At 44.6% G+C, this 25,944-nt stretch overlaps 2 protein-coding genes across 5 annotated transcripts in view; one reads left to right on the plus strand and one right to left on the minus strand.

The window, feature by feature from the left end:
* Window positions 1-25,944, minus strand: part of ADGRL1 (adhesion G protein-coupled receptor L1) — a 571,376-nt gene that overhangs the window by 170,179 nt on the left and 375,253 nt on the right. The window lies entirely within an intron of this gene.
* Window positions 17,998-23,088, plus strand: LOC120933230. Its single transcript, XM_040346322.1, has 2 exons — window positions 17,998-19,012; window positions 19,058-23,088. The coding sequence occupies exons 1-2, from the start codon at window positions 18,386-18,388 to the stop codon at window positions 22,955-22,957; spliced, it is 4,527 nt and encodes a 1,508-aa protein (XP_040202256.1). The 5' UTR covers window positions 17,998-18,385; the 3' UTR covers window positions 22,958-23,088.

Here is a 25,944-nt window from a genome sequence, read left to right on the forward strand (position 1 = left end):
GTTTGGGGTTTTCATTTATTTTAGGGAGTATAAATTTTCCTATTTCATGTTGATAGGGTCCTTATTTTAGGTTACAAAAAATGTTTAATTTTTTTTTCTTACCGAAAGGCTGCCTTAGAATGTGTCCCTTTTCAGCGGTGGTATTTAGGGATTTTCATTCACTTGTTACTGACCATCTGTTCTCAGAACTGCCTTTTGTTTGCAGCACGCTGATGCATTTGTTTGAAAGAAAAAGAAAACTACAAAACAAAAATAGTGTGCGCCTATACCACCCATATTAAAGCACTCATATTCTCCAACCCCCCCTATACCCATAAATGAATTAAAAGTTAGGCATACACCGATTAGGCCTGTTATCTCTTATTAAAACTGCCTTGCTGCTGGCCCATTTTTCACTGCTGTATCCGAATTCCTGTAGTAAAGCCCCAGGGCCGGATTCAGATACATTGGTGTATCTATCCACGGGGTGTAACGTAACTCAGATACGTTACACCGCCGTAAATTAGGGCGCAAGTTCCGTATTCAGAAAAAACTTGCGCCCTATGTTACGGTGGCGTAACGTATGTGGTCCGGCGTAAGCCCGCCTAATTCAAATGTGTTTGATGTGGGCGTGTTTTATTCAAATTCACTGTGACCCCACGTATTTGACGTATTTTACGAAAAAATACCAGTGCGCATGCTCGAAATTACGCCGCAAATCGTCAATGCTTTAGACTTCAACGTAAATTACGTACAGCCCTATTCGCGAACGACTTACGTAAACGACGTAAAATTTTCAAAATTCGACGAGGGAACGACGTCCATACTTAACATAGGATACCCCTCATACAGCAGGGGTAACTTTACCCCGGAAAAAGCCTAACGTAAACGACGTAAAAAAATGCGCCGGGCGGACGTACGTTTCTGAATCGGCGTAACTACCTAATTTGCATATTCATCGCGGAAATATACGGAAGCACCACCTAGCGGCCAGCGTAAATATGCAGCCTAAGATACGACAGTGTAAGAGCCTTATGCCGGCCGTATCTTAGTAAAATTCTGGCTGATCTTGCTTTCTGAATACAGAAAGAAGATACGCCGGCGCTTCGTAGCACTTATGCGGCGTATCAATAGATACGCCAGCGTAAAGGCTATCTGAATACGGGCCAGAGTCTGTGTTTTTTGTTTTTGAACATTTGGGTATAGCCTTGCACATTAAAATGTTTCTGCTGCATGCCAATTTTATACTGATTTGTCTTCTGTGGTTTCTTAAAAATTGTATTAATCCCAAAAACAAGCATTTATTATATTGCAGCTTACCAATTCTTAGATGTGACGATTGCATTTGTTTTCTTTTTTGGGATGTCTTTCTTTTTATTTTCACCTGGTGATCTGGCCAGTAAGTCTGTTGTTTTTCAAAAGAACAAGCTATCCTGCAAATGTATCAGTTAGAGGGTTGAGACAAACCACTTACCACTGGCAAGGGGGCTTACAATGCTCAAATTGTATTTAATTATGTAAAAGCTTTATCCCAACATGAGAAAAAAAACAGTTTGCTGTAACTGCTTATAAAGTGTTAGCTGGAGTTTAGATTACATTTGTTTAGTGTATTTAAAGTGTTTGTAAAGTCAGAGTTTTTTTTTATCTTAAAGCGGAGTTCCACCCATATAAAAGCCAGCTGCGGTGCGCACTGTGATTGGCCGGGCAATCTTTTGGGACCTGTGATGTGTTCCAGAAGATTTCAGGGAGGGAGGGGAGAGAGGTGAACTTCCTTCTGGCGCCACAAAGCTCTGGAAGGAAGTGGGAGCTGGATGCCTCTAAAAAGAGGGTATCTGCTCCCCCCCCAAAAAACTTACATGTCAAATGTGGCATTTCAGGTGGTCATCGTCACTTAAAGCGGAAGTTCCATTTGTGGGTGGAACTCTGCTTTAATGCATTCTATGCATTAAGATTAAAAAACTTTCTGTGTGTAGCCCCCCTAATACTTACCTGAGCCCCATCTCGATCCAGCCATGTGCACCAGTGCCTCGGCCATTCGGGACTCTCCCTCCTAAATTAGCTGAAACACAGCAGTGGTGCCATTGGCTCCCGCTGCTGTCATTCAAAGTCAGTTAGCCAATCAGGGGAGAGAGGGGGCAGGGCCAAACCGTGGCTACATATCTGAATGGACACATGGAGCTGCGGCTCGGGTGCCCCCATAGAGAGCTGCTTGCTCTGGGGGCCAGGAGCACCAAAGAGGGGCCCAGAGAAGAGGAGAATCCAGGCTGCTCTGTGCAAAACCATTTCACAGAGTAGGTAAGTATGACATGTTCGTTATTTTTGAAAGCTGCCCAGGTCATCTAAAGCCCTGTACACACACTCGGTTTTCACGACGGTAAAAAGTCAGTCGAGAGAACCGAGGGGAAAGCAGAGAACCCGGCATGAAAACTGCCATGGAGCTTCTCCCGGGAATCCCGGCCGTGTGTATGCTCCATCGACACTGCCTCACAGTGTTTCCCATAGGAAAGTAGTAGATCTGGCGAAAAAAAAATGCCGGGAATCCCAACGGGAAAATAGAGAGCAGGTTCTCTATTCTCCCGCCGGGATTTCCGACTGTTTTCCTCACGGGAAGGAAGCACACACACGTCCGGTTTTCACGGCCAAAAGCTCTCCTGGCAGTTTTCCTGCCGGGAAAACCGGTCGTGTGTACGGGGCTTTACAGTTCCTCTCCTGCAGATTAAAGCCTTGTACACACGACCGAGTTTCTCGGCAAAAACCAGCAAGAAACTTGCTGTTTTTGTTTTTTTGCAGAGGAAACCCGTCGTGTGTACACTTTTCGACAAGGAAACTTTCGAGGATCTTGTCGAGCCAAAAAGAGAGCATGTCTTCTTTTTCCTCGACGGCAATGGAGAAATTTGGCTCGCCGAGATCCTCGACAGCCTAACAAGGAACTCAACGAGCAAAACTATGTGTTTCGCCCGTCGAGTTCCTCGGTCGTGTGTACGAGGCTTAAAAATTCTGCTGTCCAAAAGCCCCCCTGTGCTCCTTCATCCAGAGTGGGAGTACTCCAATACAGGAGGTAGATCACCAGGTGAAAACAGAGGGGGGAAAAAATCTAAATAAGAAAAGACAGCCACCATATCTAATGATTGGTAAGCATCATTTTTGGTGTTGGGAGTAATATCGCTTTAATTCTCATAGTAATACACCTACCTATACTTTTTCCTCTAGTACATTTCACCCTATTCTATTACCAATTGCTTTCAAATGTTACACTATACTGTACTGCAGTCTCTTAATTCTTAATGAGAGATTGATAGAAATCTGCCAGCGGCAGGACAATTTTGTATCAGTGAGAACAGGGACAGTCACAGAGAACTACTGGCCAATTTTTATCTACCGATCAAAGACAGCCCATTACTGTTTAATAAAAGAAAAAAAAAAAAAAAAGGTGTCATTGCTAAAGCTACTAAAAAAGCCTTTGTTTCAAACTGAAATAAATCAGATTAGGGGACTGCTGCTGTATGTAAGCCGAGCTAATTGCAAGAGAAAAAAATCAATTCCCCAGCCAAATATGCACTGCCAGTGTACGCTGTCGCTGATGCTGTTTTCTTATAGGTCCATTCACAGCATACAGTAAAATCTCATGTGTGTTGATGTGCATTAAACATGCACTTTCATGCATATTGCATTTCATTGTGTATGAATGTTGCCATGCATCTTCATGTGATTCTTGGTGAAGTGACAGGTTCCTGGAATGGTAAAAAACAATAATTTTATATTTATATCTGTACTTTTAGTTGCCCTGCAATGTATTGTATTTACATGCATTCAGACAGGTTGCATTTTAACGCAACACACACGTATAAAACATTGTGGTGTGTAAGAAAGGTACAAAAAAATAATGGGCCAGATTCACAGAAGAGATACGACGGCGTATCTCCTGATACGCCGTCGCATCTCTGTGATCCGCCCGTCCTAACTATGCGGCTGATTCATAGAATCAGTTCCGCATAGATAGCCCTAAGATCCGACAGGTGTAATTGACTTACACCATCGGATCTTAGGATGCAGTTCTAGGCCGGCCGCTAGGTGGCGATTCCATTGCGGTCGGCGTAGAATATGCAAATGACTAGTTACGGCGATCCACGAAGATCCGCGCTTTCGTCGCAATCTCGTACGTCGTCGCTAGTCGGTTTTTCCCGTCGCAAAGTTACACCTGCTTTAACATGGCTTATCTTTAGATCAGCCATATTAAAGTATGGCCGTCGTTCCCGCGTCGAATTTCGTTTTTTTTTTTTGCGTAAGACGTCCGGGAATACGAAACGACGAAACGCACGTCGCCGTTCAAAAAAAACGTCGGGGCGCCGTAATTTCCGCAAAGCACGTTGGGAAATTTTAACATGGAGCATACGCAGAACGTTTGTCGCGGGAACGCGCCTAATTTAAATGGTGCCCGCCCCATTTTAATTAGGTGGACCTGCGCCGAGCGGATTTACGTTACACCGCCGCAAGTTTACAGGTAAGAGCTTTGTGAATCAGGCACTTACGCTGTAAACCTGCGGCGGTGTAACGTAAATCAGATACGGGGGAGCAACGTATTTGTCTGTGAATCTGGCCCAATGTTTTCAAGATGCCCTTGTTGTAACCTGTGTTGATCTGGGGTGAAAAAAAATGCAGGTCACTGCACATGGTGTGAACAAGCCCTTAATGTTATTTTCTTGGGGTGGATCCAGGGATTTTGGGGCCCCTTATACAGCTTCAGGCATTGGCCCCCTGGGGGGGGGGGGGTGCTTCCACCGCAAATTGAGAAGCGGGGGGGAATGTCGCGAGTTTAGAAGTCGGGGGGGGGGGCCTTTTTTGTGCTGACGAAAAAAAGGGGGATGCATCCGGGGCCCTGGGGCCCACCAGGCCCCTTAGAGATCAGTGGGGGGGCTTTGGGTGCTGACGAAAAAAAAGAGGGAATGCCTTCCGGGGCCCTGGGGACCACTGGGCCCCTTAGAAATTAGGGGGGGTTTTGGGTGCTGACAGAAAAAAAAGGGGGATGCCATCCGGGGCCCTGGGGATCACCGGAGCCCTTAGAGGTTGGGGGGGGGCTTTGGGTGCTGACTAAAAAATAGGGGAATGCCATCCGGGCCCCTTACTGGTGTACTGCCTGTACCCCCCTGATGGCGGCCCGGGGTGGATCTGTTGTTGCTGGGGGAAATCTGTTGTTGCTTGGGTGCGGTCTATTGTTACTGGCAGCAGGGGATCCATTTTACTGCTTTTCTTGTTATCATTAACCACTTATATTCCAGAAAGTTTACCCCCCTTCATGACCAGGCCATTTTTTGCAATACTGCGTAACTGATAATTGCACGTGCGACACTATACCCAAATAAAATTTATATCATTTTTTTTACCCCCACAAATAGAGCTTTCTTTTGTGGCATTTGATCACCTCTGGGTTTTTTATCTTTTGCATTATAAGCTAAGAAAGACCAAAACAATATTTTTTACTTTCTGCTATAAAACATATTCAATGAAAAAATCTAAATATTTGATAAATTTTGGCCAATATGTATTCTGCTACATATTTTTGGTTACAAAAATCCCAGTAAGTGTATATTGATTGGTTTACGCGAACATTTTAGTGTCTACAAACTATGGGATATATTAATAGAATTTTTATTTATTTATCTTTTCATACTAGTAATGGCAGAGATCAGCGACTTATAACAGGGCTGCAATACTGCGGCTGACTAGCGGACACTAACTGACACTTTTGACACTTTTTGGAAACCAGTGACACTAATACAGTGATCAGTGCTAAAAATGTGTTTCTTTCTTTTAGTTTCTCTTTTTCCCTTTTTTCCTCTTTCCTTTTTTAAATATTTTTGTCTGTTTTGTTTTACTTTCTCTGTGTCTGCTGTGTTTGGGCAGAAGCGTATCAGGAACACTCGATAATAGCAATAAATGAATATGGAAGAATGGGTAAAAATTCCTAGTAGTTAGGATGTTGCTATCGCTAAAGCCTCGTACACACGACCGAGAAACTCGACGGGCGAAACACATCGTTTTGCTCGTCGAGTTCCTTGTTGGGCTGTCGAGGATCTCGGCGAGCCAATCTTCCCCATTCCCGTCGAGGAAAAAGAAGACATGCTCTTTTTTTGGCTCGACGAGTTCCTCAACAGTTTCCTCGTTGAAAAGTGTACACACGACCGGTTTCCTCGGCAAAAAAAAAAAACCAGCAAGTTTCTTGCTGTTTTTTGCCGAGAAACTCGGTCGTGTGTACGAGGCCTAACGGTCTATTTGCTTAGTATCTTTGTTTCTCTATATACCTAGCGGTTATGCATTAGAGAGAAAGTCATGATCGAGGAATTAGTGTCACTTATGGGCCGTACAGACGACCGAACATGTCTGCTGAAACTGGTCCGCGGACCAGTTTCAGCAGACATGTTCGGTCGTGTGTAGGCCCGAGCGTGCAGGATTCCAGCAAACATTTGCCCGCCGGGCCTTTTCCCAGTGGGCAAATATTCCTGGACTTGTTTTAAAACAGTCCGCTGGAATCCTGCCCGCTCGGACATGTTCGGTCGTCTGTACAGACCTACCGTACATGTCCAAGCGTCCGCCATCCCTCGCATGCGTCGAATGACTTTGACGCATGCGTGGAAGCATTTAACTGGCAGGGCTGCCCACATCGCCGCGTCATCGTCGCGGCGACGGGGCGGACACGCCCCGCGTATTGTTTACACGCGGATTTCTGTACGATGGTTAGTACAGCCATCGTACAGAAATCCCCGGGCAGACATGTACGGTGAAAACGGTCCGGCGGACCGGTTTCATCGTACATGTTTGCCCGTGTGTACGCGGCCTTAGAATGGTTATGTGTGCTTAGGCTATCTGTCTATGCTATGAGTGGAACCTGTATGTAAAAACCAAAAAATATTCAATAAAGGTGATTAAACCAAAAAAAATATGAACTGTCACTGTACCAATGACACTAGCTGGGAAGGGGTTAAACATCTAGGGTGATCAAAGGATTAACTGTGTGACAGGCCAGTGTTTTTGTGTACTGTGTGTGCTTCTTTCACAAAGGGAAGGTATCCTATCTAGTCCCTGCTTTGCAGAGACACAGGATCAGTCTCTTCCCCTCCTGTCAGAACGGAGATAAGCTTTGTTTACATAGGCAGATCTCAGTTCTTTGTGTATTACTATCGATCGGTGGGTGCCAGAGGACATCGAGTCACTGGGACCCGCAGATCAGCTTCTGCTGTGAATTATATTATCACAGTAGAAGTGGCCCGCCTGCGACGCACACGCGCCCCCTGCAGACAGAAATGCAGAATCACTTATATATACGTGATTCTGCCCACAGCTTCCGCCCTGTAGCAGTAAAAGAGCTATAGGGTGGTCAGCAAGTGGTTATCAATTTCCATACAAATTACTTAGCACCACAAAATTCTATATTATTCTTTAAAAGGGGCGATCCTGAGAGGTAGGTAGAGGGTGGAACCAAGGGACGGTGCTCGGGGGTGGGTAGGGGGTGGAGACGAGGGGTGAATCAGAAGGGGGGAGCACCTATTCTATAAGAAAATAAGCCCTGACTATATTACTCCATGTGCTTTGATTTTCTTCTCTGTTTGATGGTCCTTTGTTTTTGCTTGAGATTGTGGATATGGGGGTCAGAGAAGTGACCATGATGAAAATATAATTGCAAATGTGGTCACCCTCTTCAGGCAAAGATCCATATGAGTGTGGGGGGACGGACAGAACCAAGAGCCAAGCGCGGAAAAACAGAAAACATTTTCTAGAGGGCAATACCCAGTATAAACGCTTTGAGTTTTTATTTTTTGGACTTGAGATGCTTTTTACAGTAAACAAGAGAAGTAAACAAGTCGGTCATCTGCTGGAACTGCCTCAGGCTCATCTATGCAGGAAATGGGAGTTTGACTGACAGGAAGACATTATAAAAGAAGCACATTGCTGAATTTAAAAGAAAGAACACCAGAAATAATAGCACACATTATATATATATATATATATATATATATATATATATATATATATAAAACACTAAGCTGAATCTGTTAAAGCAGATTTACACACAAATGTTAGCATAAAACAATGCTAACAGTGTTGCTGGGATGGACAATTTAAAGAGTGGTAGAAGAACTGAAATACCTTTTGCGGGAGAAACGCTGCTCCAGGCTAGCGTCAGTGCTTCTCACATAACCAAAAGCCTAAGCCTTTGGTCATGTGACCTCTGCTGGAGGGGGGATTAGAAAATAAAGTCAGCAGTAGCAGAATATTCATTTAATTTCAGATAATTGTGTCGGTGGGTGCAGAATTGAAACTTATATTAAAGTCAATGGGAAACAGTTCACAACAAGCCTGGCGGAAGGAAGCCCAACGGGAACACTCACGGATGACAGCAGCATGTAGTGGAACAGGTCTCAACCGAGCTGAAAGGATTTGTCTTAAGGGGCGGAATGAGGCCTGGTTGGTCCAAGGCCAAGAAGAGTAGGTCCAATCCCTTAACGTTTTCTACCCATCTGTAAACCTTTTGTTGCTGCTAATACTGTCCCTGACAGACGGGTGATCTATTCCTACACTTCCCATACTTTAAATGCATGTCAAACCCATGACCAGGGTCTTAGGTAGACTCTGCCTGACCCAAGATGGCTGCCAAGGTCACATGGGCTGTTAACATTCAACCAGATCGCTGATCCAGTGACCTAGGAAACAATAGAGGAACCGTGTTCCTCCTGTCTTCCTCTACCTCTGCAGTGCCACCTGCAGTGGAGAAAACAGACTGCACCTGCCTACGTGGGGAGGAAATATAATCAGTTTGGTTTTTCTATAGATTGAGTTTAAGGAAGTGGTGTGACATCCAGACTGATAGGTCTGTTAGTAAATTAGTGATATGTGAGGAGACTAAGGGAGTGAGCTGAGGTGTAGAGAGATAAATTTGGGTGTCGTCAGCGTAGAGATGGTATGACCCAGCTGGCCCATGGAGGAGGTGTAGATTGAGAATAGGAGAGGTTCAAGAACAGAACCTTGGGGGACCCCAACAGAAAAAGGAAGAGGAGAGGAGGAAGTAAAATAGTAACACTAAAGGTGCGGTTGGATAAATAGGAATAGATCCAACAAAGAGTATAGTCACAGAAACCAGAGGCATGGAGTTTTTTTTAGGAGTGGGTGGTCAATCGTATCAAAAGCAGCAGAGAGGTTTAGGCGTGGGAGTACAGAATAATGGCCGTTAGTAGATTGTTTGTTAGTTTTAGGAGGGCAGTTTCCATGGGGTGTTGAGGGTGGAATCCAGACTGAAGGGGATCAAGAAGGTTATTCTCGGCGAGGTGGTTGTTTAGCCGGTTGTAGACCCTGGCCCAGATCCACAAAGATCTGCCTATCTTTAGGCAGGCGTAGCGTATCTCAGATACACTACGCCGCCGTAACTTAGAGCGTAGTTTCCGTATCCACAAAGAATTTGCGCCGTAAGTTACGGCGGCGTAGTGTAAATGTGTCGGCGTAAGGGCGCGCAATTCAAATGACTAAGATGTGGGCGTGTTTTATGTTAATTAATCTTGACCCCACGTAAATTACGTTTTTTTAACCTCGCATGCGCCGTCTGTGGGGGTATCCCAGTGCGCATGCTCGAAATCACGTTGCAAATAGTCAATGCTTTCGACGTGAATGTAACTTACGTACAGCCCTATTCACAAACGACTTACGCAAACAACATAAAATACGACGCTGTTCGTTCGTTTCCGACGTCCATACCTAACATGACTCACCCCTGCTTTATGAGGGGTAACGGTACGCCGAAAAAAGCCTTACGTAAACGACGTAAAAAAATGCGCCGGGCGGATGTACGTTTGAGGATCGCCATATCTAGCTAATTTGCATACTCTACGCGGAAATCAACGGAAGCGCCACCTAGCGGCCAGTGTAAATATGCACCTAAGATCCGACTGCGTACTAAGACGTACGTCAGTTGGATCTAGCCCAGCTTCAGGCGTATCTTGTTTTGTGGATACAAAACAAAGATACGACAGGGCATCGTAGAACTTACGCGGCGTATCAATAGATACGCCGTCGTAAGTTCTTTGTGGATCTGGGCCCAAATGTTCAAGGAGTTTGGATAAAGAAACGCTATATAATATAATGATATAAATCATTATTTTCAAGCTGTAAAAGCCATTTGCAACAATAGTTATTTTATGGCTATTTATTTAAAATTATTTAATGGCAGCTTGATTAAAAAAAATTCAATGCTTAAAAAAAAAAAAAAACGAATAAATCCCTTAGTGATTATATAAATAATAAAAATATGTATTTGCCTGGTTTATTCTTCCGACAAGTTCTACGTTCTTCTTAAATCCCATTAGGAATACAGATGATGTTGATTTAATGTACTTCAATTTTAACTGAGCTCTGATCTTCCCAGAATACAATCATCAGGCTTTTTCCATAAGCCCCTCTCTAATGAACATTACACCAACCATGCCCTGTGACACCTATTGCTTTATTACAACTGGGCTTCCAGCCTCCTTAGAATAACTGATGGATCATCGTCGCTGCCAGCAAAATTTGCCACCTCGTTATGCACCTCTGTCATACACATTGTGCCAGGCAAAGTGCCTTCAGTTGCTTAATGAGAAGCGATTTACAATATGTACCATCATTCATCAAGTACAGATGGAGAAATACGTAACTCACATTTGCAATGGACGAGGAGAGGAGGACATTGTAACCCTCTGTGTCATTTCCTCTGCCACTTGTGCTCATTTCCCATCTGCATATATCTTTTTCAAGAAACAAAAGCACAACCCTGCCTTGTTACCAAAAGCCATATTGGTAACAGTGACATTGTCAACCTTATAAATCAGTCTTTCTCAACCGGAGTTCCAAGGACCACCAGAATTCCACCAGAGGTTGTGATTAATCGACCTCCCTGATCCTATCTACCGTATATACTCGAGTATACGCCAAGTTTTTCAGCACATTTTTTTGTGCTGAAAATGCCCCCCTCGGCTTATACTTGAGTCCCCTTTTTGTGCCTGATGTCCCGAAATTTGGGGACCCGGTATCGGCTGACCCAAAACTTGGTACACATGTAGCCTCACTCTTCCTCTACAAGTGTGCAAAGTTTGTTGTCCGAGGGACCTATGGCCGGGGAGCACCGATTTTTCAAAGCCGGGCACCCCTTCCATAGACTCCCATGTTAAATGTTAATTTCTTCGGTGAATTTGAGGACACGGTACCGGCCGGTCATATGTCGCCAGGACCCGGAACTTGGCACACATGTAGCCCCATTTCTCCTCTATAAGTGTGCAAAGTTTATTGTCTAGGGGACCTACAGCTGGGGAGCACCGATTTTTGAATTCCGGGAACCCCTTCCATAGACTCCAATGTTAAACGTCAGTCTAGTCATGGACACAGTGAGGCATGGGCATAGTGAGGCATGGACACAGTGAGTGCCTCACCCCAGATGCACCCTACCTCCCCTGGTCATCCAATAAGATAAGCCTAAAGCCCCGTACACACGATCGGAATTTCCGATGGAAAAAGTCCAACTGACTTTTTCCATTGGAAATTAAGACCGTGTGTACGCCCCATCTGACTTTTTTTCTGAGGAATTCCATTGGAGTTTAGATAGAGAACATGTTCTTTTTTACTCCAATGGAATTCTGTCGGAATTCCGATGTTAGTTTGGCCGGGCAAAAGCCTGATCGTGTGTACGGGGCATTAGGCAGTCGATACACAGTGCAAATTTCTTTCCTGCAACCACGGGTTGCACGATTCTCACATCAACACAGACAGTGCTGATAGGTGAATCCCTCCTGCCGAGCCATTGTCCACTCCTGGCATGGGTGCGGGGGGGACGGGGGGACGGGACAAGACAATGATTATCGATCAACTTGGTACATTCATTCTGCCCATTAACACTTCGTATCTCCGCCGATTCCTGCTGACCCGGCCGAGATCCGAACCAAGTATGGCCGGCCTTACCCACACTTTAAAACCGGTCCTGTCAGGGGGGGAAATGACCTATCGTCTGTTCATACAATGTATGAACAGCGATTTGTCATTTCCCCATGTCAGTCCACCCCCCCTTCAGTTAGAACACACCCAGGGAACATCATTAACCACTTCCTTGCCCCCCAAGTGTTAACCCCTTCACTGCCTGTGGCGTTTTTATAGTAATCAATGCATTTTTATAGCACTGATCACTATAAAAATGCCAATGGTCCCAAAAATGTGTCAAAAGTGTCCGAAGTGTCCGCCATAATGTCGCAGTACCGATAAAAATCGATGATCGCCGTCATTACAAGTAAAAAAAAAATATTAAGAAAAATGCCATAAAACTATCCCCTATTTTGTAAACGCTATAACTTTTGCGCAAACCAATCAATAAACGCTTATTGCGATATTTTTTTATGAAAAATTAGTAGACAAATACGTATTGGCCTAAACTGAGGGAAAAACATTTTTTTTATATATATTTTTGGGGGATATTTATTATAGCAAAAAGTAAAAAATATAATTTTTTTTCAAAATTGTCGCTTTTTTTGTTTATAGCGCAAAAACAAAAAAACGCAGAGGTGATCAAATACCACCAAAAGAATGCTCAATTTGTGGGAAAAAAAGGACGCCAATTTTGTTTGGGAGCCACGTCGCACGACGAATCGCAAAAAGTGGCCTGGTCTTTGACCAGCAATATAGCCCGGGGGTTAAATGGTTAAAGTGTTTGTTATGCTTAAAAATATTTTTAGTTTTGGATAGAGCAGAGTAGGATTTGAACCCCTTTGTGTTTTTTACTAATATCTAGGGCTTTATCATAGAGGTTTGCCCCAGTTCCTGTCCTGCTGATAATGGCACACCTGAGGCCCCGTACACACGGCCGAGGAACTCGACGTGCCAAACACATCGAGTTCCTCGGCCAGTTCAGCACTGAAGCCGCCGAGGAGCTCGGCGGGACGAGAGCTCCCATAGAACAACGAGGAAATAGAGAACATGTTCTCTATTTCCTCGTCGAGCTCCTCGTCGGCTTCCTCGGCCGAAAGTGTACACACGACCAGTTTCCTCGGCAGAATTCAGCCAGAAACTCGGTCGGAAGCTGAATTCTGCCGAGGAAACTGGTCGTGTGTACGGGGCCTAACACTTCAGTGCTCCCAATACAATCCTGCCTCCTTTAAACAAATCAGTCAAAGAATAAGTACAACAATATAGAGCAGAATGAGGTGCAAACAAACAATATTTATTGAATAGAGTATTTTCTATAATATTAAGATAACAAGTGAATATTATTAAATAAGTGAATATTAATGTAAACATAAATAATAAGAAAATAATAAATTATAACTCTGAACTTTGGCTTTTGCACAGTGGCTGCGTTTGATGGCATGGCACAGTGGCGACAATTGATGGGCACAATGTCACGGCACAGTGGCTGCGTTTGGCATGGCACAGTGGCGACAATGGCATGGCACAGTGGCGACAATTGATGGCACGGCACAGTGGCGACAATTGATGGGCACAGTGGCTGCATTTGATGGCATGGCACAGTGGCGACTATTGATGGGCACAGTGGCATGGCAGAGTGGCTGTATTTGGCATGGCACAGTGGTGACAATTGATGGGCACAGTAGTGACAATGGCATGGCACAGTGGCGACAATTGATGGCATGGCACAGTGGCGACAATTAATGGGCACAGTGGCGACAATTGATGGCACAGTGGCTGTGTTTGATGGCATGGCACATTGGTGACAATTGATGGGCACAGTGGCTGCGTTTGGCATGGCACAGTGGCGACAATGGCATGGCACAGTGGCGACAATTGATGGGCACAGTGGCTACAATTTGTTGTACACACTTCCAGACCACAGACAAATCCAAAATTTTAATGGGACTAGATCCTGCCAGCCTCCTGTTTAGGAGGCGTTGTAGACTACAACTCCCATAAGTAATAGCAAAGTCTGTCTCACGCGACGTCACCTGACTCACTGACGTCTGAATACTAGTAGCGAGTGACAAATGCGGCGCCGGCCGTAGTTCTAGTAGTTCTAGTATTCTTCAGACGTCAGTGAGTCAGGTGACGTCACGTGAGATGGCCGTCGCTATTACTTATGGGAGTTGAAGTAATAGCGGCGGCCATCTCACGCGACGTCACCTGACTCACTGACATCTGAATACTAGTAGTGAGTGACAAATAGGGCGCCGGCCAGTGGGCGGCCATTGTTTTGGTTATCAAACAGACACACTCCATGCTTCCCAGCGGCCAGCGGGGCCTCGAGTAAGTGGCGGAGGCCCTATGCAGCTTGCGTAGTGTGCGTATAGGGAGGATCGGCCCTGCACACGAGGGAAAGTCTGCAACAGGGACACAGACAGCAAAAAAAAGAACAATTCTGTTTGCTTTGGGTCTTTTGGATTAATGTAACCTCTACTGTCATTGCTGTGTTTCATACACTGTTTGTTGATCAAATTTTTATTGTCAGTTGCTGTTTTTTCTTTGTTATTGAAAATGTCCTTGAATAAACAAAAATAGACAGTAGGTTCAATTCACAAAGCTAACACACTAAAATAGGCATCCTTGTTTTCAAAAAGTGAGGCCCCTTTCACACGGGGCGGATCAGTAATGATCCGCCTCCGTATGCGCCGCTTTCTCAGCGGGGATTGCTCCGTTGATCCCCGCTGAGCCGTCGGATGACAGAGCGGTCCCCGCACACTGTGCAGGGACCGCCCTGTCTTTTCTCTGCTCTCCCCTATGGGGGGGATCGGATGAACACGGACCGTATGTCCGTGTCCATCCGATCCGATCCGCAGACGGAAAGAAAAATAGGGTTTTCTTCCGTCTGCAGAATCAGATCATTGCGGAGGCGGGCGAGATCTGGTGTCAGCGGATGTTCATCCGCTGACACCCGCAATCCCATAGGGACCAATGTATGTCCCTTTTTCATCTGCAAACGGATGGATGAAAAAGTGGATATACGCTCCGCACGTGTGAAAGGGGCCTGACTGTAATTTTTAGTCCAATGGGATTTGAAAATTAGAGTCACACGGCTGAAAATAAAGATACTCATTAAAACAAATGTAGCCACTCCCTAAAGCCTCGTATACACGATCGGATTTTCCAACGGGAATTGTGCGATAGCAGGCTGTTGTGGGAAAATCCGAACGCTTGTATGCTCCAATTGTTGTCGGATTTTCCGCTAACAAATGTTGAATAGCATGCTTTAAAATTTTCCGACGATAAATGTGTCTTGTTCGGATTATCGAAAAAATCCAAAGTACAAACACGCATGCTCAGAAGCAGTGCTAACTATAACACAACATTAGCAGAAGCTGCCCAAAGGGTGGCGCTAAAGAGCTGAAAAAACACGTTGTTTCGTGTTTGTTGGCCAACAATTCTGTTGCCGTTTGTATGCCAGACAAGTTCACGGCCAACGCCCTTCGGACAAAAGTCCTATGCTTTGTTGGTGGAAAATCCGATCGTGTGTACCAGGCTTAAGGCTGGCCATAGACGGTTCAGCAGGAACCATCTGGGATTTGAACCATGTAAGGGCAGGCTGAATGTACCAAGTTAATTGATCAATCAACTTGGTCACAACCAGCCTGCCAGATTTTACATGTGATGATCGCTAGCAGCTGGTATAGCCACTAGCAATAATCAATGGCTCGGCGGGAGGGACAAACACTGTTTGTATTGATGGGGCAACTAAGTGGTTGCGGGAAAGAAATTTGGTCAGTGTATGGGCTGCTTTATAGGAATTTAGACCACAGCAGTGAAAAAAAGGGATTTGGAGGAGGCTGAGACCAATAGAAGGTACCTTCAAGTTAAGAATACATACGTGAATAGAATATTGTCTTTGTAAACTGGAGTTTAGTGTCACTTTATGCTAAAAGCTACATTTACCTGTTGCATAAACTGGGCCGTGCAGACAAAGAGCCCCAGTAGTTTATCAGAGAAGAATGGACTTGCAAAAAAACAAACATTTATACTGCCTGTATTTGATCGCTCAGTTCTCCCCCTTTGCTTTGAGCAGAGAGCTGTGACTGTCAGTGGAGTGCTGGGGTATGAAGGAAGGTGGGAGGAGCTAGGGAGGTGGGAGGGGCTGACTCAGGCTTTCAGTGGCTCGCTGAGAGGGTGAGCTGGGTGCCGGTCCAGCCTTTTGGGTGGATCCCAGAAGCAGAATGGGGTTGTGACCTACAGGAAAAGTATTGCCAAAATAGCATTGGCGATACATTTCTTTTAAATTCCACTGTGCTGTTTGTAAAAACGTAGGGGCAGATCCACAGAGCGAGTACGCCGGCGTATCTACTGATACGCCGGCGTACTTTCAAATTTCCCGCGTTGTATCTTTGGTTTGAATCCTCAAACCAAGATACGACGGCATCTGGGTTAGATCCGACAGGCGTACGGCTTCGTACGCCTTCGGATCTTAGATGCAATACTTCAGCGTCCGCTGGGTGGAGTTCTCGTCGTTTTCCGCATCGAGTATGCAAATTAGCTATTTCCGATGATCCACGAACATACGCGCGGCCGTCGCATTCTCTTACGTCGTCTCTAGTCGGCTTTTTCCGGCGTATAGTTAAAGCTGGTGTTTTGCGGCATATAGTTAGACTTGCCATGTAAGTATGGCCGTTGTTCCCGCGTTTATTTTGAATTTTTTGCGTAAGTCGTCCGTGAATCGGGATGGACGTAATTCACGTCTATGTTAAAAAATATGACGTCCTTGCGACGTCATTTAGCGCAATGCACGGCGGGAAATTTAGGGACGGCGCATGCACAGTTCATTCGGCGCGGGGACGCGCTTCATTTAAATGAAACACGCACCCTACTCGCCGATTTGAATTAGGCGCCCTTACGCCGCCTAGAGATAGACTACGCCGCCGTAACTTACGGCGCAAATTCTTTGTGGATTCGAAGTTTAAAAAAGTAAGTTACATCGGCGTAGCGTATCTCCAATACACTGCGCCGGTGCAGATCTCTGTGGATCTGCCCCATTGTTTAAAGCAAATGCCATACCAGTAGGCCTTTTTTTTGCCACCTATGAAAATAAAAACTAGGGTGGTAGGTACTTGGAATGTCTGTACATTAGGTCATTAGTCTTAAAGAATTGTACAGCTGGTGTCACAGCTCCGTAGCCCCCACCCCTTGGAGCAGAGCTGTTGGTGTAGAGTGGTATTACTGAACATGTTCAGGGAATAAGTTTACTCCAAGCTAAAGAATGAAAACAACTGGTAGGAAAAAACGTAATTACTCACATGGGAAGGCAGGATCAAAAGCCGTCCCCTGCACTTACACAGGTATGAAAAGAGGACTCCAGGAACACACACAGCAAGTTGGAAGAAATTAAATTGTATCTAAGCTCAAAGACAAAATAATTATATATTGCACTTTACCAATCCTTAAACCCTTATCCTTTTGTTATGTAGCACACACAATAATCCATTCCACTGGTTGGAAGCTTTGAGTCAGTACCACTTGCTATGCCATTACCGCAGGCGGACCCTCTCTGTGCTGTCACGCAGCTTTTACTGTCTAGCAGTTATTACATGTTATGTTATTATGTTATTTGGTATGATCCTTACCCCCCTACTGTTCTGGCTAGTTTGGTTGCTCCCACCCACCATTTCCTGCTCTAAACCCCATCTTTGCTTAGTTGCTTGAAAAGTCTGCAGAGTGTGGGAGCTGTGTATCTTCATTGGAAATTTACCTATGGAAAAGCCTCTATGTTCATATCTTTGTTACCTTGAAGCATAAAGAAGCATTGGAAAACACCTCTGGAGTCTTTATTCATTGAGTAAGCTGTCTGTTAAAGTCATCATTCAACCTGCTGCATACATCCTTACAGACTGGGTCTACAAGAAGCTTGTCACAGGTACAACCGGTGCTGATACAGAACAGTAAATTTCCAGAAGAATCCATCACACAGCTATCTCTGCAGCTTCAGAAACGTGAGTAACCACATGTGTGTGTGAAGAACAAACATCCTAACACAGGATACCATCTGCAGGCTGTGCAATGAGAGTTAGGCCTGTGTGTGACTCCTGCAGCCACCTTTACTCTGTGTATGAAGCCAGCCTTCTACTGAATGCTCCATAACTGTTCACTGCCAGGGACTTTTGCCTTTATTGGGGAGCAATAAGTACCTTTTGAACTGCTCAAAGACTGTATCATAGCTTCATCAAGTCCCTAGGATTTATCATTGTCAAGCTGTTTTTGGTTGTGAATCCAATACCTGAATCTACTGAAATAACTGTGTATTCCTGCCTGTATAAAGTGATAGTGAGCTGAGCCATCCAGTCTGATCCAGTTGCAACACTAGATGTCACAAATATCCAGCTCCTCAGTTCAATCTGCCTAATATCAGAAGTCACTACAGAGCTCAGCTCTGGCAGATTTGTAACAAGACACCAAAACTACAGCACTTGTCATTATGTCTGATAGAGATCCCACAGAGTCACCTGCATTTAACCAAGATAAAGCAGACTCCTTACTTCATTCTGCTCGTCCCGCTAGAGGCCCTCATCCATCCTTGAAGGCAAGAGAGGTTTATGAAGCAAGTAAGGAAGAAACATATAGTAACCTGACTGCATTATGGCATAAGACTTTAAGTTGTATAAAAACCGCTAATGAAACTAGCAACAATCCTGAGCAATTGAACACTGCTCTCTCAAGGGTTAAGAAGGCATTTGAGAATTATAAAAGACTTTCTGAAAAGTTCTATTCCCTATTGTCACATTCCAGCATGGAGGAAGCCGCAGTGGAATTAAAGGACTTTACTTCTACTGACCAGCAGAGGCATAGCACATATCTTGAAGCAAAGGCACAGATAGAAGGTAGATTAGCACAGCTACATGAAACTATATCCTGTAAATCTGCTTCTTCCAGACACTCAGGAAAATCTTCTAGATCTGCCCGCTCCTATCATAAATCCTCTTCTAAGTCACTGCGGTCCTGCTCTGTAAGGTCAACACTGAGTGACCAAATAGTCAAAGCTCGCCAGAAGGTCGCAGCAGCCCAGGTTCAAGCCGCCTGCTCTGAAAGAGAAGCAGCCATCAAAGCAGAAGCTAAACGCATTCAAGCAGAAACAGAGGCTCAGCTAGAGGCTCAGCTAGAAATCCTTCAGAAGAGTAAAGAAAAGGAAGTAGCATTGGCGGAATTATCCGTCTTGGAACAAGCCCTATTGGAAGAAGAAGGAGCAGCTTGTCCCAACTTGGCTGCTTGTCAAGACCCCATTGAAAGGACCCTACAGTTCGTCTTAAGCCAGAACCACGACATCACAGTCCCACCTACAGTTGGAGATTTTTCTCATCATCATCCAGCATGTGGACCAGAAGGCAACGTGTCACAAAATCAAGCTGGTCAACTAGACACACCTGCTAACAGAGACACTCCGCAACTACCGCATGTCACAAAATCAAGTGAGTCAACCTACGCGGCTCACGTGCCACCGCAACCCTATGCGAATAGAGATTACAAGGGTACAGCAAAAGACTACAGGATGAACTCTATGACCCCTGTGATACAGTTCTCTTCAACTTCAAATGCTCAGAGACCTTCAGACATCAGACCCTTACCTAGATTGAACCCATCTGCAACACTTTTCGCTCCACCAACCAGCCAACTTCAGATACCAACCATGGCTCAAGTCGGCGCACCATCAGTATCCCCGGTGGCTATAAAAACTGAAAGCATCAACGCCACGGAGCTCAGCAAGAGTATAGCTTTACAAGAATTGATCACAACTGGACTGTATAAATTTGATGACCGCCCAGAGAACTACAGGAGTTGGAGATCTACATTTAAGGCGGTAATCAAGAGCTTGCCCGTTGAACCTCAAGCAGAACTCGATTTACTAATAAGGTATTTGGGGCGACAATCTTCAGAACAAGTAAAGAGACTTAAATCTGTTTACATCTATAACTTTAACGCAGGCCTTGATGCTGCCTGGGAACGTCTAGATCAAGACTATGGGAGTCCCGAAGTCATTGAATCTGCCTTATTCCAGAGACTAAACGACTTTCCTAAGATCTCTGTTAAGGACAATCATAAGCTTAGAGATTTAGGTGACCTCCTTCATGAACTTGAAATTGCTAAGCTAGATCCTAGTTTACCAGGTCTTAGCTATTTAGACACTGCTCAGGGCGTGAATCCTATTGTAGCAAGGTTGCCTAGTTATCTTCAGGGAAAGTGGACTAGTGTAGGATCAAAATATAAGTATGAACATCATGTTTCCTTCCCTCCCTTTTCTTATTTTGCAGAGTTTGTGCGGAAGGTTGCAAAATCCAAGAATGACCCAAGCTTCTTCTATCCAGATACAACCACCACTCCTTTAACCACTTCAAGGGGTATTGCCACCAACAGTAAATTCAAGGATTTAAAGTATCCTATTGCCGTGAGGAAGACAGAGGTAGCATCCAACGTCTTGGCTACAGGCATAAAGGCAAGCAATCTTAATCAACAGTGTCCTATCCATAATGCGCCACATTCTCTCTCCAAATGCCGTGCATTTAAGGATAAGCCTATTGAAGAACGCAAGTCATTTCTCAAAGAGCATAATATCTGTTTCAAGTGTTGTGCATCCTCCGATCATTTAGCAAGAGACTGTAAGATCACCATCAGATGTTCTCTGTGCAACAGTGCCAAACATGTGGACGGTCTTCATTCAGACCTGTTCAAAAGGAAACCTTCACCCGGCATCAACCCCAAGCCTACATCAGATGATGGCGGGGAGAGAACTGAGCAACACGCCAACCCCGTAACCACAAGGTGTACAGAGGTATGTGGAGAAGGGCTTCATAGCAAGTCTTGTAGCAAGATATGTCTTGTAAGGGTTTTTCCTGAAGGATGCCCACAAAATTCCATAAAAATGTATGCCATACTCGATGATCAGAGCAATCGCTCATTGGCCAGTCCAGAATTCTTTGACCTATTCAACATTCATGGAGAGGCCTGGTCCTATACCTTGCAGACATGTGCCGGAAAGATCAATACTTCTGGAAGAAGAGCCCATGGCTTCATTGTGGCATCAGAATATGAGGACATAGAGTTTCCTCTTCCAACTCTAATCGAATGTGATCAGCTACCGAACAACAGAGAAGAAATCCCCACACCAGAGGCTGCACGCCATCACCCCCATTTAAGCCACATTGCTGACTACATTCCACCACTTAACAAGGATGTTAAGATCTTGATTCTACTAGGGAGAGACGTTCCTAGAGTCCATAAAATAAGAGAGTTATGTAATGGTCCAGACGATGCTCCTCAGGCCCAGAAACTTGATCTTGGATGGGTGATAATAGGAGAAGTCTGTTTAGACCAATCTCACAAGCTCTTGGATGTAGCTTCTTACAAAACCAATGTTGCCTATCGGTCGATGAAATGTCCATTGCATTATTATGCGAAGGAAAGACTTGATTTTAAAAACGAAGTTCCATATCAAGCACTCCAAGGTATAAACTGCAAGCTCACTTCTCAGAAGGACCTTGGCGATTCAGTGTACCAGACTACTTGCGATGACAACAAGATTGCCCCTTCAGTCGAAGATAAGGAGTTCATCAAGATTATGGATAAAGAGTTCTTCAAGGACAATTCCAACAGTTGGGTAACACCAGTACCCCTCCGAGTACCAAGGCTTACTATCCCTAACAATCGAGGACAAGCTTTAACCAGATTTGCTGCACTTAAGAAAACTCTCTGTAACAAACCAGAGATGCAAGAGCACTTTCTAGCATTTATGCAGAAGATTTTAGATAACCTTCACGCTGAACCAGCACCAGACCTGTTGCCTAAATGGGAGAAATGGAGAAACTCCATGAAAGTGCTGAAAGAACTTAATATCCCACGCTGCTATTCACCCACTTCAACTTCAAGAAGTCTGAGGAAAGAGATTCACGTCTTTTGCGATGCATCTTCCAAGGCTATAGCGGCTGTGGCTTATCTCAAGATCATAGATCCCTCCAGGACATCCTATGTCGGTTTTCTACTAGGAAGAACCAAGTTAGCTCCAAAACCTGCTCACACTATTCCAAGATTAGAATTGTGTGGCGCAACCCTAGCCGTCGAAGTCGCAGAGTTCCTGCAAAATGAAATGGACGCTGAAATTGATCAGGTTAAGTACTACACCGACAGCAAGGTCGTACTTGGCTACATATGCAACAGCGTAAGGAGGTTCTATGTGTACGTGGCTAACAGGGTAGAACGAATAAGAAAAGTCAGTAGACCTGAACAATGGAACTATGTCCCAACTGGTTTGAATCCCGCAGACATTGCAACGAGGTCAGTGCCAGCAGGTGTCCTCACGCAAACCATTTGGTTTTCAGGACCCCAGTTTTTATCGGACCAGTCTTCTACAAACTCAAAAGAAGATATCGATTTCCACCTGGTGGATCCAGATACCGATCCAGAAATCCGCCCTGAAGTGATAACATTGAGTTCCAACATCTGCTCAAGAAGAAACTTGGAAGCAAGACGCTTTAAACGTTTCTCTTCTTGGAAAAGATTGGTGAAGACTATAGCAAGATTGAGTCATATTGCCCAGACTTTCCGCAAGCCAAATCAGACATTGTCTTGTCATGGATGGCACACTTGCAAGGAGTCACCCAATGCGTTAGAGTATGAGAACGCAGAATTATTCATCATACGTCTTGTGCAAGAAGAAGTCTTTGCAGAAGAGATTAAATGCTTGAGAGGCAATAAACCAGTCTCAAAGAGTAGCCCACTACTCAAACTGAACCCAATAATCAACAATGAAGGCATGCTTCGAGTCGGTGGACGACTAAATAAGTCAAACCTGCTAAAAGACCAGAAAGCTCACCGTATCCAGTGGCCAGTTGGACTTATTACAAAGGCCATCACCAGTGATGATGGAAGAGTCCGAAGTGTGGAAGTCAGGATCGTTAAGGATGGGGCTTCAAAAACCTTCCTGAGACCAGTCACAGAGACAGTCCTAATAATGCCTGCTTCCAAAAATTCTGATTCAGTGTTATGTGAAGGAGTCACTTAAGACCTTTAATAAAGCTAGCTTATAGACTTGAGAAGGCTAGATAGCATGTTACTGTATGCAATGTTAATAATATGTAAAAGAAAACAGAGTATAGTGGTATCTCACAATACCAGGCGGGGAGTGTGCTGTCACGCAGCTTTTACTGTCTAGCAGTTATTACATGTTATGTTATTATGTTATTTGGTATGATCCTTACCCCCCTACTGTTCTGGCTAGTTTGGTTGCTCCCACCCACCATTTCCTGCTCTAAACCCCATCTTTGCTTAGTTGCTTGAAAAGTCTGCAGAGTGTGGGAGCTGTGTATCTTCATTGGAAATTTACCTATGGAAAAGCCTCTATGTTTATATCCTTGTTACCTTGAAGCATAAAGAAGCATTGGAAAACACCTCTGGAGTCTTTATTCATTGAGTAAGCTGTCTGTTAAAGTCATCATTCAACCTGCTGCATACATCCTTACAGACTGGGTCTACAAGAAGCTTGTCACAGGTACAACCGGTGCTGATACAGAACATTCTCCAATAGACTGTCAGTATGAAGATCATTAGGATATGTGGAAGCATGCATGCACTGGTGGCATCTAGATGGTTAATAATCTTTGGTTGTTTGCAATTATGTATTTTTCATTATTAACCACTTCAGCCCCGGGCCATTTTGCTGGTCAACGGCCGGGCCACATTTTGCGATTCAGCACTGTGTCGCTTTAACTGACAATTGCGCGGTCGTGCGACGTGGCTTCCAAACAAAATTGGCGTCCTTTTTTTCCCCACAAATAGAGCTTTCTTCTGGTGGTATTTGATCACCTCTGCTGTTTTTATTTTTTGCGCTATAAACAAAAATAGAGCGACAATTTTGAAAAAAAAAAAGAATATTTTTTACTTTTTGCTGAAATAAATATCCCCCAAAAATATATAAAAAAACATTTATTTTCCTCAGTTTAGGCCGATACGTATTCTTCTACATATTTTTTGTAAAAAAAAATTGCAATAAGCGTTTATTGATTGGTTTGCGCAGAAATTATAGCGTCTACAAAATAGGGGATAGTTTTATGGCATTTTTATTAATATTTTTTTTTTTACTAGTAATGGCGGCGATCTGCGTTTTTTTTTCGGTATTGCAACCTTATGGCGGACACTTTGAACACGTTTGACATATTTTTGGGACCATTGGCATTTTTATAGCGATCAGTGCTATAAAAATGTAGAAAATTACTATAAAAATGCCACTGACAGGGAAGGGGTTAACACTAGGGGACCAGGAATGGGTTAATTATGTTTCCTAGGACGCGCCCCTAATGGCTGCAGTGCAAAGTGATGTATAGCTACGTGATTTCGCGCAGCCGAGCCGACCTGCCACCGTATAACTGTGGCGGCTGGTCGGCTAGTGGTTAAAGGGTTACTAAAGGAATTTTTTTTTTCTTTAAAATAACAAACATGTTATACTTACCTCCACTCTGCAGTTCGTTTTGCACAGAGTGGCACCGATCCACGTCTTCTGGGGTGCCTCTGCGGCTGTCTCCGGTCCTCCCCGCAATTACTAACCACAGTCATGCGAGAGAGCTCGCATGGTGGTGAGTCCTTGCGGGCGCGCTCCCGTGATACAGCGAGCGGCCATAGCCGCTCCCTGTATCACTCGGCCCCGCCCCCTCGGCGCACCGCGTCATTGGATGTGATTGACAGCAGCGCCAGCCAATGGCTGCACTGCTCTCAATCCATCCGCTCTGGCCAATCAGCGGCCAGGCTGAGTGGCGAAGAGGATCTCGGGACTGAGCGCGGGACTTTCGAGGGGTCAAATTCCTTCATCTATATCACCTCCGGCGTTCTAGTTTCTGTTCTCTCATTCACTTCCTGGTTTGCGGCACTCGTTCATGTAAGAACTACATTTCCCAGTATGCATTGCGGCACGCCCAGTAATTCACACCTCCTTGAAGTCTCTAACACATAGAGAGCGTCCTGCCACACAGATGTACGTAGAGAGCACGTTACTGACCACCGCAGTAAAGCCTCCCTTCATGGTGGTCAGTAACAATCAGACAAGCAGGAAGTGAACAGAACAGAGAAGAAATAGAGCAACTTCTGAGCAAAAACGAACAATGAGGAAGTGAAAGAGGAATGTCTGCAGGTAAAGGATGCTTATTATGAAAAAAAAATGTTTCCTTTACAACCCCTTTAAGGTGAAAAAATGTTTTTCTTTACAACTCCTTTATATTCAACTTTCTGCCATTGCTATGCCCTGCTGATTTGATTACTATTTCCTGGTGGTCTCTATAAATGGCTCATATGGCTGTCCTTTATTTCTTGTTTCAGTGGATCTCTTACAGTGCCTTGCAAAAGTATCCCCCCCCCCCCCTTGGCATTTTTCATGTTTTGTTGCCTCACAACCTAGAAATTAACATGGATTGTTTGAGGATTTGCTTCATTTAATTTACAGAACATGCCCACAACTTTGAAGATGTTTTGTTTTTTTCATTGTGAAGCAAACAACAAATAGGATGAAATAACAGAAAAAGTCAATGTGCATAACTATTCACCCCCCTAAAGTCAATACTTTGTAGAGCCACCTTTTGCGGCTATCACAGCTCCAAGTCGCTTTGGATAAATCTCTGTGAGCTTGCCACATCTTACCACTGGGATTTTTGCCCATTCCTCCTTGCAAAACTGCTCCATCTCCTTCAAGTTGGATGGTTTGCGCTTGTGAACAGCAATCTTTAAGTCTGATCACAGATTTTCTATTGGATTGAGGTCTGGGCTTTGACTAGGCCATTCCAACACATTTACATGTTTCCAGAGGCGGCTCTAGGCTTTGTGAGGCCTTAGGCAAAACTTGACATGGGCCCCACTCACACCGATGATGGGGAAAAATAATTCAAGGACAAGAGCCTCTTCCCCACAACCCTGGCCGGAGGTTGTGGCGGTCTGCGGGCAGGAGGCTTATCGGAATCTGAAAGCCCCCTTTAACAAGGTGGCCCCCAGATCCTGCTCTTTAATAAC

Source organism: Rana temporaria, chromosome 3 (assembly GCF_905171775.1).
Source record: "Rana temporaria chromosome 3, aRanTem1.1, whole genome shotgun sequence".
Taxonomy (NCBI): Eukaryota; Metazoa; Chordata; class Amphibia; order Anura; family Ranidae; genus Rana; species Rana temporaria.